Source organism: Botryllus schlosseri, chromosome 10 (genome assembly GCF_051294905.1).
Source record: "Botryllus schlosseri isolate E-star chromosome 10, Bs_hap1, whole genome shotgun sequence".
Lineage (NCBI taxonomy): Eukaryota > Metazoa > Chordata > Ascidiacea > Stolidobranchia > Styelidae > Botryllus > Botryllus schlosseri.
Window position 1 is genome coordinate 23,237,373 of NC_137245.1, and position 19,634 is coordinate 23,257,006.

Consider the following 19,634-nt stretch of genomic DNA (forward strand, 5'->3'; position numbering starts at 1 on the left):
ATTTCCTATGACAATCCATCGGTGAACAGCAGGGTTGTAATGACTCGAGTCAGACTCGAGTCACGATTTTTTTGTGACTCGACTTGACTCGAGTCATTTTCTTGAAATGGGAAAATGACTCGACTCGAGTCAATATTTGGATTGACTCGACTCGTACTCGAGTCATTACGCATGACTCGACCCAAGTCATTGACTTGGCTCATTTTATATGACTTGAAGACGAAGAAATATGCGAATGGCAATGGCTAGATCAACGCATCTGACGAATTCTGCCGACATCGCTATTTGTCACCACTGCTTTCGTTGCACTCGTCTGATATCAGATATGCCGCCGTAAAAAACTACAGACAAGGTACTTAGTAGCAATGCATTGTACAAAATCATCCCTTGATGAAGAGGCAATAAATCCTCCGCAATCAAAGTACTCAAGACTTTCCAATTGTACGTACAAGCAACAATCGAAGCACATATCAATTGAGCCAATGCAATGACTCAGATGGTCAAGTACTTGGAGGAAACTGATAAGCTCATGTGTAGATTTGAAGGCGACGATCCTTTGCATTTTTGGGAGACTAGAAAGAATGGGAATCCAATGCTCTTCAGTAAGGTTCTGAAATGCTTGTCAATTCCTGCATCTAGTGCACCAGTGGAACGTGTATTCAGTAGATGTGGATATATTCTAAGGTCATGCCGCTTTAGTATATCTGAGGATCACTTTGGTATTTTTGAAGTGTAACTCATCATTGATTTGATCTACCGTCTGTGAAAACACACAATACCCTCCGTCCATTTGACATTTTGTTAGGTATGTGCATTGTGCACGTGAGTAATAATGAATGGCTAATGTTGCGAGATGTTTGTACAATAGGGCTGTTCAAAAATAATTTCTTTTTTATTTTACGGGGTGGCTATACTTGATAAAATTGTTATGTTGCATTAAAAGAACACTGAATCTGGCTAAATTTTAAAAAGTAGAATCAATGATATCAAAGGAGATAATTTGGATTTGAAAATTAATGGAGCATTTTTAGTGAGAAATTCTTTCATATAATATAATTACATACTAGTAGTAAGCCGACTATTTTTTCATATCAAAAATATCCTACTCTAATAACTTCGCTTCTTCTAGTTGGATTTGAGCCAAATTTGCTATGAATCATATTTTCACACAATCTAACAATATCATGAGGTAGTCGGTAAAATTCGAAAATCTCTATTCGTAATTAATCCAAAATTTTCTCTCATAGCATTGCTTTCTACCGGTTGGAATTGAGACAAATTTGTTCTTTTTAGGCAATCTAACAATTTTAAGAAGTAGCCGGAAAATTTGAAAAAATGTTTTTTAGCAGCCCCATTGTTCAATTATTTCTCCAATGCTGTAACTGCGATGTAGTCCGTAATGCAATTGGGAAAACCTTTAGTAATATCAAAAGGTATCTGTTCTTTCGTCACTGCACATATAGCTGCATGCACGCTTTTACAGCATGCTGGCCTGGCAAAAATACATCTACTACATGCATCTCTTGATTCTCTATCACCTGATAATGTAGACGTGAATTATTCGTAGGTTGTCTATCAGATAGTATGTAGACTTGAATTCGTTGGTTCTCAATCACCTATTTGTGAGCTGTCGTCGATGTGCTCGTAATAAAAACCGAATGCTTAGTGATGTATCAGACTGACAAAACAGATATTTTACTTTAAGTTCTAAGATTTGTAAATTATCATATTGGCGGCCTGTCTCGTCTATCTGGTAAATGAGGCCAGGAACTATCCGCAATCTGCCTAAATAAACATGTGCCAAGACTCTGATAGGGACGAAATAAGCATGTTTGGCAAGCAAGGAATTCGATATCACCCAAGCAGGATTGAAAATATGGGTTGAACATGACTTTAATACTGTGACTTGAACTCGGACTCGAATCATAACATTATGATTCGGACTTTTGACGCTTTAAACGGTGACTTGGACTCGGACTCGACTCGGTGATGAATTGAAAATGACTCGACTTGACTCGAGTCAAAACCACAAAAGTAAGATTGACTCGTGACTCGGAACCATGTGACTTGGTTACAACCCCGGTGAACAGTACCGAGATTTTTCTTCGCCGATGCATTGTCTCGGCTAACTTTTAATAATGATGGAGTGTTACAACATTTCCAGGTAGCGAATTCCTGATAATTCGCTTGGCAAATAAGCGATTTAAATTATTTCAATGCCTTTCTCCTGGTTTTCCTATACTATGCTGTATTGGACGGTTCACCAACTGGACATAGGTAGTCCAAGTTTTTACTTATACGTGCAGATGATGTCAACTCTCAGTCTTCTGTAGGTAGTTATCATCAGACATTCATCACACGTTCTACATCTGAAAAAACATCACAGGAGGCATAACAGAAAAACAGGAAACAAAATGACGTTGATCGTAAATCCAAATTGTCCTTCAAACAACTAAATTATAGCAATAGAAAACAGAATTGTTAGATCAGAAAATAATATAATTAATACATAAATAAGGAAATACAAGAGGCATAGGCGGGGTTATAAACAGTAAATTGAGTTCAGTAGAGCCTGAGATCAGGTGATATTAATGCAGGTGTTTTGAACTAATTGGCGGTGGCGAGATCGCCTATTGCGGGTACGAGTCCGACGAAGGTCGACCCCAGAATCCCTTTCCGGGCATTCGACGTTTATCCTCCTCGGAATGTGATCCGCCTAACCGGTGTCTAGAAGAAGCCTAGAAGTGGACCGTGCTAAAATTCGGCAGCTATGGGATCAGAATAAAGAACATCGGGCTGGTGTACATGACCATTGCAGTCGCATAACACCAAGCATACCTCAAACAAACCGATTCACAGATAAAATATTGCGTGGTAAACTACTCAGTCAATGGGTTAACTTAGGCTTACCATACGTCCTCTTTTAAGAGGATTTGTCCTCTTTTTTGAAAGTGTCCTCGGAGGACGCCCTTTTGTCCTCTTTTTTGAGATTTTGTCCTCTTTTTTGAAATTTTAGGTCAGATTTAGAGCAAATTGCGAGTGATATGCCGCAAATTAGCACAGAAGTGAAGCTCCGGCGGGTATTTCGGAGTGAAAAAGGGTGATTTTAGCTCTGAGCGAAAAGATGACCTTTTTTTTAGTCATCCACCTGGCACTGTGGAGGGAAAAACGGTATTTTGAGCGAAAAGATGACCTTTTTTTTTTTTTAGTCAACCGATCACAAAGTGGGAAAAATTCACCGGTTTTCGCAAGTTGCAAATTTCTGAAAAAGTGTCCTCTTTTTAGATTTCCAAAATATGGTAAGCCTAGTTCACTACAACTCGAAGATCCGTATAGGTCCGTATTTTAAAGTAGTTTGCCTCTTCCACCAACAGCTTTCCACGGCCCAGCGAGGATGGTGTAATTACATACCCATAATGCAATTTCCCGCCGCCATATTCCAGAAAAAGCGTGGCGAGGTGACTTTTGTCGCGAAGCGTGCGAGATGCGCCGTGCCGGGTTGGCGACCAGCTTTCGGCACGGGATTGCAGATGTAAAATCGGAAGCTGTAGATTATTTCAACGCCAGCAAAAGTAATGAGATATCATTTATCACGTGGACATCGCACGTTAACCTCAACCGTCTCCATGCGGCACGAGACTTCTAGGATGTTCAGGAGTCCAGCTATAATCGTTGAATTTGTCGAGCGTAGGATGCGACTTTCACACTCTGCGTTGCCTCTATTCGCTTCAGCTGTCACTATCAGAATTACTTTTTTCAAGCTATTCTTAAATATTTATTGTCATACTCTGTACCTCCAAAATGCAAAATCCAATGTCGTCTGTTGCTCCAACTGGATTGGGACTGAACCAAGCTATGCAAGGTGGACAGGACCAGAATATGATGAATCAATCGATGCAGGCATCCATGCAGAATATGCTTATAAGTAATCAACAAAGTGGGATTAGTCCGTTCGGACAAATGGCGCAGATGCAAGGGAACATGAATGGAAATTCTCAGAATGATGATGAGGCGTATCCTCGTACATTGTAAGTACGCACACAGTATGTTGTATATTATATGATCAATTGACTATAGTGGCATTTGAATGTGATAATACATATATTTAAAATAATTGTGCATCGGTGAGATTTTATATCCTATTTTACGTTGATTATGAATACAGTTAACTCGGAATTATGTCATCTCTCGTAAATTGTTTCGAATCATGTTGAATCTCTCTTTCCAACTTCTAAAAATAGTAAAATGCGTCTTCCAAATTTGTTGTATTCCAAACCTCTAAATACGTTAACAAATTGCCAAAGTAACCAAATACCGAGTTCATCGGTATACCTTAAATTAAATGTTTGTTCAGTATATCCACTCACCAGATTTGACTGTGTTGTATGCTAGTAATGATTATGAGTTCGACTTCAACCCTTCAACGCTGCTGTTGGCCACAGTGGTATGGAACAAGGCCTTTGTGCCTTTTTAGAAATCCATTGCCTAGATCAGTAGGGGCCAACCTTTTTTGGCCAAAGGGCCACATGAGATTTACTTATCGCTGCGCGGGCCACTTCAATGATGATGATCTTTTTTTAGTCATTCTATAGGAGCAAACCGAATTAGGTGCCAGTAAAGTTCAAAACGATACTTATTATTACGCATTAAAATTGATATCAATTATGTCATGAAAACTCCTGTGTGCATTCATGTGTCATGTTATTTCTTTTCAAAGTTAAAAATGAATAAATTCGATCAATGATAATGTCACTTGCATATATTGCGGGTCGCCTCTGTATACCACTGGGCTCACTTGGAAAGGGCAAGATTATTCGGCGCTTAGACATATCAATATTTAAGATTTTGGCGAACATGCGTCTATAGATATCCAGACTGGAATAAGTGGTTGTTTTCGGCAATAAGTTGCGCGTGACAGAAAGGTTTCTTTCATAAAATAATTAAGGAATTAAATGGAAAGTTGCGCGTGACGTTTGCCACCAATTCCACTCTAGATAGATATCATATATATGTATCATTTTTTGCAAAGGTATCATCGCCGACGATCTTGCTGCGAGCGCACACGCGAAGTCGCATGTTGGACGACGTGTTCTCTCCTAATTGCGAATCTAGTTAGACTTAATTCTGTAAATTACGTGTACTTACCAATTTTCAGGAAGGGGCTCCAATACTAGAAGCAAGAAATTGAGTGACAATAAATCGTGCGAAGTGCTAAGAAAAATTTCCAAGTCGAATAAATCTGCTACGAAATGTTCTACTTCATGGTCATATACGAAGATTTACGAAATATGTGGCTGGCCCCATCTGGCTATGTTTAGTCACTCGTCAACTTCCCAAATTCCATGGTCAGGCTGATCAAGTTTTGATTGGCCTTGCAATTTTACCTCATGTTACTTGATTTTTTTTTATATTATAACTAATTTCTGGAATTACCTCGCTGGCCACACAAAACGTAGCGAATCACATTTCACCCGCAGGCCACGGGGCGGCCGGCCCTGGCCTAGATAATGTCCGGCAATTTTATCCAATTTAAACGGTGACTTTTGCAGACATCCGTGTTTGTTCCCAATACCTGTCATTGCTTCCATTATCGCTTGATTTCGTGTATTAACTAATTGAAGGCATTATCAATATTTGCTTTTGATTCTTTGACAGATACGTTGGCAACCTTGACCCCCAAGTCAATGAAAGTCTCATTATGGAGCTTTTCAGTGTGATTGGACCTTGCACAAAATGCAACATGATCAGAGATGTGAGTATCTTGTCAGGTTTCAACATTCACTCCCAATATTAAATGATTCTTTTCCTTTCTGTAGCAAACTGGTATGAATGATATGTATTGCTTTATCGAATTCGCCAACCATGCTGCCGCCGCAGCTGCTATCCCGGCCATGAATGGACGAAAGATCCTCGGAAAAGTAGGTGCTTTGTTCTTATGCGGTGATTGATTGCAGATACGATGGTGGAGTTGGAGACTCAATTATATAGGCATTTATGCTGTTCTTAGTTACTCTCTGTCTGTTACCGCCTCTTAATGTTGTATGTACAGGGGTTTGCGCTCCTTGTCTGGGCTGTTATCAGCGGAAGTCTTGGAATTAGTATTTCAATAACTCTTTTTCAACCTCATTTACTTTGTAATTTTCGAAGGCAAATTTTGGGAAGTCGACATGATTATTGTTTTCCAACTACCAAATACTTTTGTGCCGAATATGCACCGACTATGGAAAGCCACAATTAAGCCATGGTTCCTACCGTTTTCAATATTTAAGACGATTAGTGAGAATTCAATCGCAGAAGAATATTATTGCTTGTTGTACTTTCTGAGATGAACCGTTTTTTGTGCTGTTAGGAGGTCAAAGTCAACTGGGCTACAAGACCAGCCAACAAGAAGGATACCAGCAGTAAGTGTGCATTATCTCTTGGTGCGAGTTTGTGGAAGACTTCTAGGGATCTACTAATGCTGTTCACGTTGCAGGCCATTTCCACATTTTCGTCGGGGATTTGTCGCCGGAAATCACTTCCGAAGACCTTCGTCGTGCTTTCTCGCACTGCGGCCCTATTTCGTGAGTATTTGTTAACGCTATTTTATATCATTAGAGACATGTCATCGGGAACATTACTGATATGATTTGCTTTGTCTCAATTGCGAAATTTGTCGATTGTCAATTGCCGAGTCAGTTGCCGTTGTTTGCTTTTTTCGCGGCCGCTGATGAAAGATATATATGTATATTGCTTTTGGTCACAGTGACGCCAAGGTGGTCCGCGACATGCACACCAACGCATCGAAAGGCTACGGATTTGTGTCTTTCCTGAAGCAAGTGGTGAGTTCTGCTGTGAACCGGGGATTTTTTTAATGATTTTCATGATTTTGCGATGCTTTCTTAGGACGCGCAAAACGCCATCGAGACTATGAGAGGGCAGATATTGGGCTGTCGTCATATCAGGACTAACTGGGCCACTAGGAAGCCGGGATCGTCAAAATACGGTACATTTAGCGGGAGCGTTATTGGTCTTGTAGATAACAACTGTGGAGGAGAGTGGAAGTTGTTTAGACTAAGAAATATACCATACCATTAGTCTTTAATATATCATCAAAGTGGCTTATGTCCATTGTACACATTTTGAAAGATTTACCTTTGCTTGAAGTTTTCAATTTCTTTCCGCCATGTATTGGCCATGGTTTACTTGAAACAATGTGACCAACATGAACAATGAACAGGGCCAAAATATGGCCAAAAATTTTACAAAAACTTGATTTTCTATCAATTTGAAAAAATGGACGTAAGCTACTTTGATACCATCGTGGTTATATGTAGTGGCTGGAACGGTTTAGCCAGATCTGTTTTGATGTCTGGAGATTAAAGTGTAGGTGTATATTTGCTGTAAGTGATTCGATTCCAAATCGAAATGATTATTTGTGTTGCGTTTTTGTAATGTGCGCCTTTTGTACCACCAGGAATAAGATAACCACAGTTACTCATTGTCAATTGATTATTATTCATCAGGTAATCCCGTATCTTTTCCTCAGACCAAAAGCTGGACTACAACACCGTGCTGAGCCAGTCGAGCCAGACCAATTGCACCGTCTACGTGGGCGGCATGCAGACCGGCCTCACCGACATGGCGATGCGCAGCTCCTTCCAGAACTACGGCAACATCCAGGAGGTCCGCGTCTTCCCGGACAAGGGCTACGCCTTTGTCAGGCTGTCGAGCCACGAGGTGGCGGCGCGCGCCATCGTGGACTTGCACGGGTCCACGATCGAGGGGAACACGGTGAAGTGCTCTTGGGGCAAGGAGGGCGCCGGGTCGGGCGGGGGATATGGCGGCGTGAGTAGATTGTCGCGGTTTCTTTTCATTGAGCTTGTCTGGTGGGATAACTCGGCCAGTGTGTGAGGATTATGGGCGGAGGCGGTCCAGTAGCGATGCACTTGCGCTTTTTCGAGGGCTCGCGTAGATTTTGCCTGTTTGTGCTGCTTGCTCGAGTTATGTTTTAGACTACTTTCACTCTGCTGGACAGTTTTGTATGTAAAACTACTTACTTTTTGAACCTAGAATTTTGTGCTCTTCGAAGTTGTAGTTTGGAAACGTGCACCCTTGTAAGTGAAGCTTCATAAACTGCATTTGTCGACTAACAAAAAAAAAAGGTCATATCAAATTGTAAGATATCGGTGTCATACTGCTTGATATATGTGCAGTTGTGCACTGACTAAAAAAAGGTCGTCACTTTCATCTGGCCGCCTAATGTCGGTCCATTAAAGTAGGCTTACCATACGTCCTCTTTTAAGAGGATTTGTCCTCTTTTTTGACTTTTTTGAAAGTGTCCTCGGAGGACGCCCTTTTGTCCTCTTTTTTGAAAATTTAGGTCAGATTTAGAGGAAATTGCGAGTGATATGCCACAAATTAGCGCAGAAGTGAAGCTCCGGCGGGTATTTCGGAGGGAAAAGTGGTGATTTCAGCTCTAAGCGAAAAGAAGACTTTTTTTTTTTTTTTTAGTCATCCACCTAGCAATGTGGAGTGAAAAACGTGATTTTGAGCTCTGAGCGGAAGTGATGACCTTTTTTTTTTTTTTTTAGTCAACCGATCATGAAGCGGGTGAAATTTACCTGTTTTTGAGAATTCTTCTCCAGTTTTGCTTGTCTGAAATTTCTGAAAAAGTGTCCTCTTTTTTCATTTCCGAAATATGGTAAGCCTAATTAAAGAGGCTGATTACTGAAATTGGTCGACAAAATCCCGATTTGAACCCGCAGGATATAAATCGCTGATTTAAGTGCAATATTTCTCATTCTGCCCTCTGCTTCCTGGGGTGCAAACTGTGAACTGGATTGTAGTTTTGCGTAAATATTCTTACCTCTCTTAGTGACTCTACTTACACGACTACTTTTGTGGCCTTTTTCATTTTCCACCTTTACTTCAAGTCGTTTTGTTGTTTCGGAAATTGCTTCCTTTAATTGTGATTGAGTAAAAAGTTACGGATTCTACTTGAGTAGCAATGCTGACTACTTTGGATACTGAGTTGTGATTTGGTCGGCGGAACTTAGCTGAACCAGGCCTGATTGTGGGATCAAATTTTAGCAGCGCTCCACTCAACAGGGTGGTAACAACGCTTGGACCTCTGGCGACAACATGTGGAACTCGCCCCAGGCGCAGCAGCAGCAACAACAGCAGCAGCAGCAGACGTTCGGACAGTGGAACGGGGCCCAGTGGGGGTGAGCGCCGCCAAGGGGGTGATGGAAGAAATGTGCTTTTTTCTAAGTCGCCGCCATCGTTTTTCAGAAGCGGCTACGGTCAGGGCGCCCAGCAGAACACGTGGCCCTCGTGGGAGAACCAGGGCGGCGGCATGAACCAGTGGCCCGCCCAGTGGGGCAACATGCAGCAGCAGAATCCGCAGCAGAGCGGCGACGGCTGGGGCAACATGCCGCAGGCCAACAATGCCATGTGGGGATCGTGGTGAGTATTACTTATTGACTCCTTCCTCTTCTGTTCAGCGTTATTTAGGCAAAGCTGCTAGCTTTATACAATTTGGATTTTCAACAGTAGAGAGTAGCCTTGGGATTGGTTTTCGTCGCGTTTGCTAGTGGTATTGTCATAATGACTGGGCGAAATAGCCTCTGTGTCGCGGTGAATGATTTTGTTTTTGAAAATTGTACCAATTTTGTCTTTTTCCGTTGCTGCTAAAATATATCTTGCGATTTCGAGAGTATCCGACTGTTATGGGCTACTAAAATTGCACGTCACTCTTCCCAAATTGACGTACAAAGCTACTACTTGAGTACGTTTAGAATCTTCATTTGCTTCTCCCGCTTGAAGTAGCGAAGAATCTGACTTACAAGTAATCGTAAACGCATTTGATCTTGAATCCGGCCAAAATATCGAAGTCCGATTTGATTATAGATAACTAACCTACGGATAGATACGCAACACCCGTCGTCACGCTTGCTTGCCCAGAGGAAATTACTGCTCAGCAATCTGAACGCAACATAATTGCTAATCCCATAGGTGACGACCCGAATAGGTGACGACGAGAGCGCTCAAATTAAATAAAGTTGGTCTTCTTTGAAAGCTACTGTCACATTGATTTCGAAAATATACAATAAAATCTGTTCACTGCATCGGAACATTCGAAATACACCTCGAAGTCTGAAAATCAACATTGTTCTGAACAATCACAACCGCGCAAGGGCCATTGTTATGTTCATTGTGGTTTGTCGCTGCGATTGTTAGAACAATGTCGATTTTCAGACTTTGAAGGATATTTCGGCGTGGTTCCATTGCCTTGATGAAATTTTAATGTATATTTTCAGAATCAGCGCGGCAGTAGCTTTCAAATAAAAACGACTTTACTTAATTTAAGCGCTCGGGTCGTCAACTGTGGGATTAGCAATTAAGTTGCGTTCAGATTGCTGAGCAGTAATTTCCTCTATGCAAGCAAGGGTGACGACGGGTGTTGCGTATCTATCCGTAACTTAGTTTTCTATAATTTGACACACATATGAATCCGATATGTTTGGAGAGTTTCGGGCTTGCAATTTGCGATCTCAACTTGTTTCCGTTCAGGAATCAGCAACAGCAGCAGCAGCAACAGCAGCCCCAGATGATGTCTAGCGGGTGGGGCGCCGGGGACAGTCAGCCGCAGTCGCAGGATTCCGGAAACTTCCAACTCCAGCAGTAGCGTGAACTCGAGTGTGTTATTATAAGATCGACGTTGCGTATCTTACCCGCTTGTAATCTAGCTGTACATAACCGACCTAGCCGATTTTTGTCTTGCGTAACCCGGATTTGCGATATCATTTATAAGCTACTTGTGTACGTTTTTTCGCTTAATCTCGTCACCGATATGAATTTCGACGCTGTCTAGTTTATCCGCTATAATTGTGGAGTTCTCTGTGTGTTTGTGTGTGTGTGAATGTCTGTCTGTTCGTCCCCATTTGTGTTGCGCATTCCGCGGATAATTATCGCCGTCGTACGATCCAGTAGATTGTAGCTGTTACGATCGGCCGTGGTGTGGGATATCCAAAGGTGTGCGAAATATGTGCGCCTACGTTTTGGCTGGGTAGTGATGGTAAAATGCGTCTGGTGTCTCCGAAAATGAAATGAATTAAACAGAATCGGCCCCTCGAACGGATTGACGACGGACCTTGACCCGGCCGGGTAGGTAATATTCCGGGTGTGTTTTTCATTCAGCTTGTCTGTTTTCTAGCGTCTAGGTTTCTCGATAGGTGTCCTTGTAATCCTTCTGATTTCTGCAGCTTTTTTTGTCCATGTCCAAAGTCGTTATGCACATACGCTTTTCTCTTGAATACTAGATTTGGCACATTTTCCTCTATTGAGATACCGACTTGTTGCGATTTCCTTTTTGTGCTTTGATGATCTTTTATTGAGCGATAAAATCCTGTTTGCGGGCAGGCGCGACGCGTCGCCGTTTTTGACAAGCCGTAATCGGCGATCGAGCGTAACAATCATTTCTGCCGTTTCGGAAAGTTGTATTTCCGAGCACTAGCGAGTTTTCTTGTCTTTTCATGGGTCCGGGGATGTCCACGCCGATTCCGTAGTACTTTGAATTAATATCTTTACTGTTGGTTCTTCTTCATTTTGTCGTGGCTTTGATTTTATAGGCTGAAAAGTAATATTATTCCTACTCTACTACGTCGCGAGCGCACATGTTTTTATTCCCATACTGACACTTGAAATTCTCTCTCTAATTGATTGATTACTTGCGTTTTCATATTTGAGGCTGGGCTCTTTTGATATACCCGTAGCTTGTCTCTTAACCCTATTCCATTTCCTATTGAATTTCAATAAAACCGTACACTGTAGGCCGCGGCTCCTTTTCCATTGCTTACAATCGATACTTGTGTCTCTAGCGAGATCTTTCGAATTTCTTGTGTATTCTCTCTCATTTGATATTTAAGAACGTTTGACAAAAATTTTTGCCCTTGGCGACTGTCTTTACTGCTACTACTACTACTTGGTTTCGTTTTGATTTTACGATTGCGAGCTCTGTGAATACTCGGCGGGGCGGGCGAAACGGGGGTGCGATTATGATTTATTTCGTCCCGAGCGTGCCTAACTCCTTTTTCTGATTCCTACTAATAATGAAACATAATATTTTCTTCCTGGAATTTTGTTGGTTTGCTTTTTGCTTTTCTAAATTTGGTTGATATTTCATTGATGATAATTTTACTTCTACTGCCATTCTAGGATGGCGAGTCTGCGATGCAAGATTTTTCTTCGAATACTGGTTTTTTGCCATTTTTGGGTTCTTTACACACGATTTCTCATTTTCCTGTTTCCGCCAAATTTACCAAAATTTCAAGACTTTCTTTATCTTAGTATTTATGGTTTTTACGATTTTTGACTTGTACGTGAGATGTTTGGTTATCCGTTCTGACCTCATTTTTGTGATCTACTCCCCTCCTTGGCTGTAGGGATCTCTGATGAGAACGTGGTTGGGATGACATGTCCTATAAGCAAAGTAGTTCTGAGTAGCTTGCCATGACCGTTACGTTGAAAAGTGCTCCCGATTCGGTATTTGGAATGATGTTGATTGCGGTTTTAGCATGTGTTGTCAATTGCTTAGGGTTCAATCGATAGTGGATGATTTATTTGTAATTAGCAGTTGTGTGTAAGATATCTTTGTGTGTCAGTCTGCGTATTTGTGTTCTGTCTGTTGCGCCATGTTAGGGACTTGCTGGCCGTGAATGTTTGATAAAAATGAATGAGTGCTGTCGGATGTATTTGGCCGTGTCTTTGTGTCCTGGGTTGTGTGTGTTTTTTTCGGTCGCTGCTTGCATTTTCGGCGTCTTGTAAACCGTAGTAGATCATACTGTCTTATTCATATTGTTGACCTGTGCACGTGCCTTATTGGTTGTAGTCGGGACGCCCCTGTCGGGCGTATACTGTTTTCGGCCGTGTCACGACAATTGGTGGTAGTTGCCCGTTTTTCCTTTCCTCTCTTTATCGGATTCGTTAATTTCGTTGTTGTTACTCTGTGAGACCGGATTTGAATTACGTATCAGAATCAATAAAAGTTGCTCATAGCTGTGTAGCGTTACTGATGGGGAGAGGGAGGTCGACGATAGTTGGTTGTCGGTGCTATTTACGGAGGCGAACGTGCGTGTGATACAGTGGTTCACACCGTGTAGGTGTGCGATTTTACGGCTTGCGAGATCCGAGAGCATCTCTGGTTTTTACAGTTGGTTCATCGGTTACACATGCCTGACGACAGGGGCATCGAGGGGAAGGTTGCCACGCTTCTGATATACCAGAAAGTGTGTATTGTGGGTTCGTAAGTTAACCACGCTACGTCATCACGGCCCTTCTGTGATTACTAGCAAGCAGGGTTGGTTTCAGTGGATGCTGGTTCAGAGTTGCGCGGTGTCATTTCATAGAGGACGGAGACCATCACCCCCCCCTCCCGGCTGCCGAGAGGTATTACGAACTGTGTTGTGATCATCATATACTTTAACAGGCAATATAAGTCAGTACGCGTTGCACCAGCAAAGCCGTGTCTCTGCCACGTCCACAACGCTAGCACTCTAGCTACACGATTGTTGCGGATTGAATGCTAGATTCCTTAGAGCAGTGGTTCCCAGCCTGTGGTACGCGAGTAGATTATGTTCCTTTTTGAACCGAGGGGAGTTATTAGTAGGGCTGGGCACAATGATTCGAGTACTCGAATCTGAATCGAGTAATTATTTTAATGATTCGCACATTGATTGTTACTGTCTGCAAATATGTGTTTCATATATTCTTTGTTATTGCTGCCATTGCTATTTGTAAGATACATTCCGTATTAGCTTACCCTGGTTCGTTATTACGTTATGAGGTTAGCTCATTTAAATAACCATTTACCCTGGTTCCGTCTGACACGAAGATCGTCATGATCATATCGCCGGTAGCCTACCTGTCAATACCGATAAACCACTGTTTGTGTTTGTTGAATATTGCATATTTATATGAGTTCTATTTATTTTGGCGTCATCGGTTGACGAAATAAATCTCTCTTTCGAGTCGAGTAGCGAAAGACGATTTTTTCGAGTACTTAAATTATACACTCCTCGTTACTAAAAGTTATTTTATCAACGGTAATTATTGTTTCGATACTATTTTCCACTGTGAAAGTATAGAACAGGGGTTCTCAACTTCCCATGTATATAACGGGCCGCATTTTACCTGCAAAAGACGCTGCGGGCCGCAAAACATTATTATCGTGCATTTGTGGGCTTCTATCAAATTTTGGCTACTGGAGCCCATTTATTAGTCGTATCCGGGCGTCTAGTACATTTTCATGCATTCTAAAGCATTAATGGACAGCGTAGCATACGTAAGTTTGCAATCGCTGTATTTTGTGAGAACATGTTTCTTCCGGCGTCGCAAGTAAATTATTTTAAGGAGCGTAGCCTACATTGCATTCATTGCCAAGTCGGTATATATGCACCCTGAAACCCTTCCACTGGAGAACGGAACGCTCTGTTTCAATGCATGAGCGAGCAAGTATAAAATCACGGTCACTTTTTCGTTACAACGGAGGCCATTATCACTTTGAGCTCTCAGTGACATGAGAAGAAGTCTGGCGTTTCGGGGTCATTTCTAAGCAAACCCATTAACCCATGTCCTTTCCGTCCATGGCAGGAGTCCTCCACCAATAGTACCAGAAGTCAACTTTGTGAAGTTGATGATTTTCGCTGGCCACCTCCCCACGTTTGCCTTGCCAGCTTTTCTTCAGCAAACATATCCACTCTGATAAAATGCACCAAGAAAATTAGCTATCCAATGTCTGCGAAGTCGATGGATTTATCCATTGCTAGGCTATGGTCATGGTTGAATTGGACGACTTTAGCTTCGAAATTTGTCACGTGATGTTGTCCTTGCTGCTAAGTCCCGGAAACATCGAATATTCGCACATCATGGTAAAGTATTCGTGAAATCACACCTGCTCTAGCAGATTTACTGGGTTTAGCGATATTCCAATGCGTCTGTAACGTCGTCGGCAATTTTAATTTCTCGAACTTATGGATTGCTGGGCTTGACACCTAGGTAGCAACGTTTTTTTTTCTAAGATCAGGTGATATGTAGCCGAGCAGAAACTTTCGTGGTATCGTTTTAAGCTTCTACGCTTCATTACGACAACTGTTATTCGACAATTATGACAAATATAGATTTTCCATTTATATATGAGAAAGCAAATTCATTGTCCCACGCAGAGTTGCAAACCCAGTTTTCGCCGTTCCTTGATCTTGTTTCTATTCAATCCATTCGCGGTGAGTAAAGCACTCTTTTAAAGTGTACTATGGAGCGGTATTATCCAGTCCAGACCGATGTTCCCACTATGCTGCGAACGTGCGCGGTCGCACACTACTGACAAGTCGCCACTCACAGAAAATCCGTGCCACGCACAAAAAAGCCGAAGTGATGACCTTTCTCTCAGTTGCTACGCACTGTTGTCCAAGGGTCAGCGCAGTAAGTAGGTGACTGCGCGCAAACTCGTGAAAAATTAAAGGGAACATATAGGTCCATACCAATACTGATTCAGAACAATAAAAATCCAAACTCGAGAACATATCAAGAGACCAGTACACGTCAAAGAATGGGTATTCAAACGAAACAGCGACGGTGCGATAAGAGAGCTCAGTGGTCAGTAGCTAAATTAATATGCAACAATGATGTGCCAGTAGTAATTGCGTTCATACTGAAAGAGGCCGCGGGCTGCAAAATGGACCTCTGCGGGCCGCGGGTTGAGAACCCCTGGTATAGAATGTTAACATGGAATGGCAACGACCGATTTTGCAGCTTCTTTCCGCTTCGCTGAGGCTGGAGTGGAGAATTGTTTTGCGTAAGCGACTGTAGGATTTCTGGTAACCCAAAAGTTATCTTCCCCGAGCGCAGAATTTACTGAATCTGGTCTTGATCGAAAGCTACTGTCGCACTGCCTTGAAAAATTGATTGGCCGTAACGCGGCATACGAAACATAGTACAAAGCTACGACCTACGACCGTTACTGTAAAAACATTTCTGAATCACAGCATTCTCACAACGTGTTATGAAATCGGTAGGGTCGAAGAAATACCAATGTCTCTTTAATGTGATGGATAACAGGCATTCTATTTTTGTAGTGGCACAAAAGGTACATATTTGAACTTTCACATATTAGCCTACATTCTGTTGTGACGTCATAATGTGAGATGCTCGGATATTCGACTCGACTCGAAGCAAAATACGTGAATCAGATTCGAATCACTCTCAGGTACTCGATTTTGCCCAGCCCTAGTTATTAGTACAGGTGGGGTTGATTTTGAGTTTTTTTTGAAACCGTCGTGGGTATGGGCAATCCCAACGGTGACGGCCTAAGGGGAAGAGATCTAGTCGTATAGCATTGGGATTCTTACCTTACCAAATTCCGTTTTAATTCATTTGACGACAAGAATTCTAAATGTATCCACTACAGAAATCATATACTGCGCCTTAAAATGGGCATTGAGCAGTTTATTTTCTGTTTCGCTGCCTTCGGCAGCTCAACACCGTGGAAACATTTTTGACCGCCTTCGGCGCGCGTAACTTATGAAGGTGGTAAGCGAGCATTGAATCAAACCTCGAAATGGTACGTGGGCGGAAGAGGTTGGGAACCACTGCGCTAGAGGGTTCGAATCCAAAGACCTGGCGGCTATACCATCTCTCGCCTCCCCCTACAGTAGTGCGTTAAGGAATTAGAAATCATATGACTTTATCAAGCAGTTGGCCTCAGAAAAGGTCACAGTCATAAGAGAGGGATTTAGGGGGTTAGTTTGGCGCTTCAGGTCACGATAAAAAAATTTACTATTGGTAACGAGTAGGCTACATGTAAAAACGAAGGGTTCCACCGTTTCGGACACTTGGCAATGTTCGCATAGGTCACTATCATGCTGACCAATTCGATGCAGGTTCACATTTAGTCTACAGTGCCCTGTCTGAAGACGAATCAGGATTAAGTTTTCACGCTGCCTCAGTTCTTGGAGGTAGGAGGTAGTGCCAACCAAATTTACGAGACGCACAATCGCACATATCTGGAAGACCAATAGGCCTACTGATCTCGTCTCTCGTAAATCCACTGTGTTCGACAAAAATCCGATATTCGATAATCGATTTGCATTCACTAAGCGCCAGCGTAATCTCTTCCATATCATCGTTGGCAATGTTTGCTACAGCCTTTACAAGCCTATCCGCTACTTCGTGGTGTAGCCTACGCGCTACGTTGACTGCATTTTAGGGCAAAAAGGTGGCCCGATCAAATCTCGAAAGACCGCAACACTCGTAAAATTTGGATATATCCAGCATACTCGCCGGAAGGTCGAATCTAGGCCGACCGAGAGGCTGTTGCATGCTCCATCACTACATTATCTCGCCCCCAGTAAGAGTTTGGAGTAGTGCGTTAATGAATTCAATGAAAATTGTCACTTTACCAGACATTACAACGCACTCAGAGTTGGATCAATTGTAATTTGTAATATAATTGTAATTGTAATTTGATTAATTTTTTGCCTAATTACAATTTCAATGACAGAAAATTGTTATTGACACCCGACAAGCACAACATAAAATAATAAAGCCTATTTACATAGGTGTGCTATGCGTGCCTCAATTAGATAATTCAGCCATGCTAAACTGCAGGGTTGTAATGACTCGAGTCCGAGTCGAGTCACGATTTTCTGATGACTCGACTTGATTAGAGTCATTTTCTCAAAATACGGATATGACTCGACTTGACTCGACTCGAGTCAATCTGTGTATTGACTCGACTTGGACTCGAGTCATTGCGCATGACTCGGACCAAGTCATACGACTCCAGTCTCAGACGGCCAAGACTGACATTTCATTGCAATTTCGAAGAATAATAAAATAATCACACTGTTGGTATTTCACCTATTGGCACTGGTACTTGAAAATTCGACCAGAAACTGGTAAAAGTGAGAAAAATTAGTTTATTTTAATTCGAACCATTCGATATCACCAGGCAGAGTTACGAAAAGTTGTTTCACCAAGACTTTAATTCGAAACTGAACACTTGAACAGTCAACGCAATCATACCATGACTCGGACTCGACTTGACTCGAGTCAAATCTATAAAAGTGAGGTTGACTTGGGACTTGGTTACAACCCTGCTAAACTGTTTCCCATACTTCAGTAGAAACAGAAAACTTAGTAAATTACAATATAGTCTGAATCTCAATATTTCAGAAAAGGATGAACAGCAAATAAACTCTTCCGAAACCTGTGCAGAACCATCTCCAACACCACGGTCAGAGTTTTTTTTTAAATCTTTGACCAGTACTGAGGCTTGCTGCAACAATTTCAAAATCATCAAATGCAATCCAACTGTGTTTGAGCAAGTGAAAATGTAAATGCGAACCAAAATTTGCTAATTTGTAGTTATCAGAAGCTTCTATCAGGAGCATTTATTTTAATTTTACACATTTTATCGGTATCATCCTTATGGCTGACGCCTTACCAATTACATTTCATGTGCCTTACTCAGCTCTGTGTATTCGTTTGATTGCATTTTATCGCCTGTCTTGTAGCCTATTCGTTGTCAGTCGTTGCCAGTCGCTCAAACTTTAGGTTGTTAATAGTCGCTTAAATTTTTTTTCTGTGTTTGTATTTTTCAGTAGGCCTAACCATGATTAGGAATAGTTCGAAAACGTTCGAGATTTTGTTTCAATCAAAGGGTATTCTACTTATCACGAATGAAAGATGAATAGCTTGTGATTGTTGCTAATTAAGTCGCTACGGTTGTCAAAGAGCACCTCTCTGCCGAATCAATTACATGTTTAACAGTAATTGTAATTGTGATATTTTTATCATGTAATAATTGTAATGTAATTGAAATATGCAATGAAGTAATTGTAATTGAACTGAATTAATGTAATCGATCCAACTCTGCAACACAGTATACGCCCCCGGTTGCTATCTTGGATGGAGGTCATAGATACCAAAAAAGAACGACGCGGGCTGATTTCGAAGTCATGGATGACCTGCGATATGGTTACCATCCATGTTCGCTATCCCGCCAACTCCGTTGTAACAGCGCGACGATTAGGACCATGACATTTACCGACAAAATGGGACCCAATCAGTAACAGTTTATTAATATTTTGATTAGTTCGAAACACCCCGAAAACTGCGATTTAATGAAAAGATAGGAAGGTGCGGTGCCGAGATGACTATATCTAAACTAGAAAGATCGCAACTTTTGGCGAAAGTTCAATCGTAAGAATGCAGCGCGGAGGCCAGGATTTCTACATTTTCTCAACAGTCGAGGGCCGCAATTTCCCAGAATAGTGAATCGAGCAGCCACTCAGTTACTGAGAAAACCTAGTAACAGGCTACGCAGTCTTCCAGTGTGGTAGTGCATAGCATTCGTCGCAAGAGTAAACTCTTTTCCATCCAGATGCTCAAAGGTATTCACGTCTTCAGGTATATTTGCTCATGCTGTGGTACAGGGGGCTGGCTAACCTGCCGGAGCGGAAGACTTGAATTTTTACATTCATCTGGGCACACAAAAATCAGATCCAAGAATCCAGATATATTGAAAATATCACAGTCGATGTAGCCACAACGCAAACTTGAAAGGTAGATATTTGGGTTGTGTGGGATGGTTGGTT

General features: G+C 41.9%; 1 protein-coding gene and 1 long non-coding RNA gene across 4 annotated transcripts; both read left to right on the forward strand.

The window, feature by feature from the left end:
• The first annotated feature begins 3,761 nt into the window (after window positions 1-3,761).
• Window positions 3,762-13,037, forward strand: LOC145447747 (nucleolysin TIAR-like). Of its 3 annotated transcripts, none has more exons than XM_080326005.1 (11): window positions 3,762-4,028; window positions 5,656-5,752; window positions 5,817-5,918; window positions 6,350-6,401; window positions 6,476-6,563; window positions 6,746-6,821; window positions 6,886-6,985; window positions 7,529-7,827; window positions 9,073-9,206; window positions 9,274-9,447; window positions 10,555-13,037. In XM_080326005.1, the coding sequence occupies exons 1-11, from the start codon at window positions 3,802-3,804 to the stop codon at window positions 10,667-10,669; spliced, it is 1,464 nt and encodes a 487-aa protein (XP_080182131.1). In that variant the 5' UTR covers window positions 3,762-3,801; the 3' UTR covers window positions 10,670-13,037. The 3 variants fall into 3 exon arrangements, with proteins under 3 accessions (XP_080182131.1, XP_080182132.1, XP_080182133.1); XM_080326006.1 differs by having other exon boundaries at window positions 9,076-9,206; XM_080326007.1 differs by having other exon boundaries at window positions 9,091-9,206.
• On the forward strand, window positions 7,835-8,899 carry LOC145447748 (uncharacterized). Its single transcript, XR_013917697.1, has 2 exons — window positions 7,835-8,247; window positions 8,689-8,899. It is a non-coding gene; the product is annotated as an uncharacterized LOC145447748 (long non-coding RNA).
• Window positions 13,038-19,634: the final 6,597 nt, after the last annotated feature.

Excerpts from the sequence above, each read along its gene's own strand:
- LOC145447747 (XM_080326005.1), top strand. The coding sequence starts at position 3,802 with ATGCAAAATCCAATGTCGTCTGTTGCTCCAACTGGATTGGGACTGAAC. Across the intron at positions 6,564-6,745 it reads TCGCACTGCGGCCCTATTTC|TGACGCCAAGGTGGTCCGCG; the intron begins GTGAGTATTTGT and ends TTTTGGTCACAG. Across the intron at positions 9,207-9,273 it reads TGGAACGGGGCCCAGTGGGG|AAGCGGCTACGGTCAGGGCG; the intron begins GTGAGCGCCGCC and ends ATCGTTTTTCAG.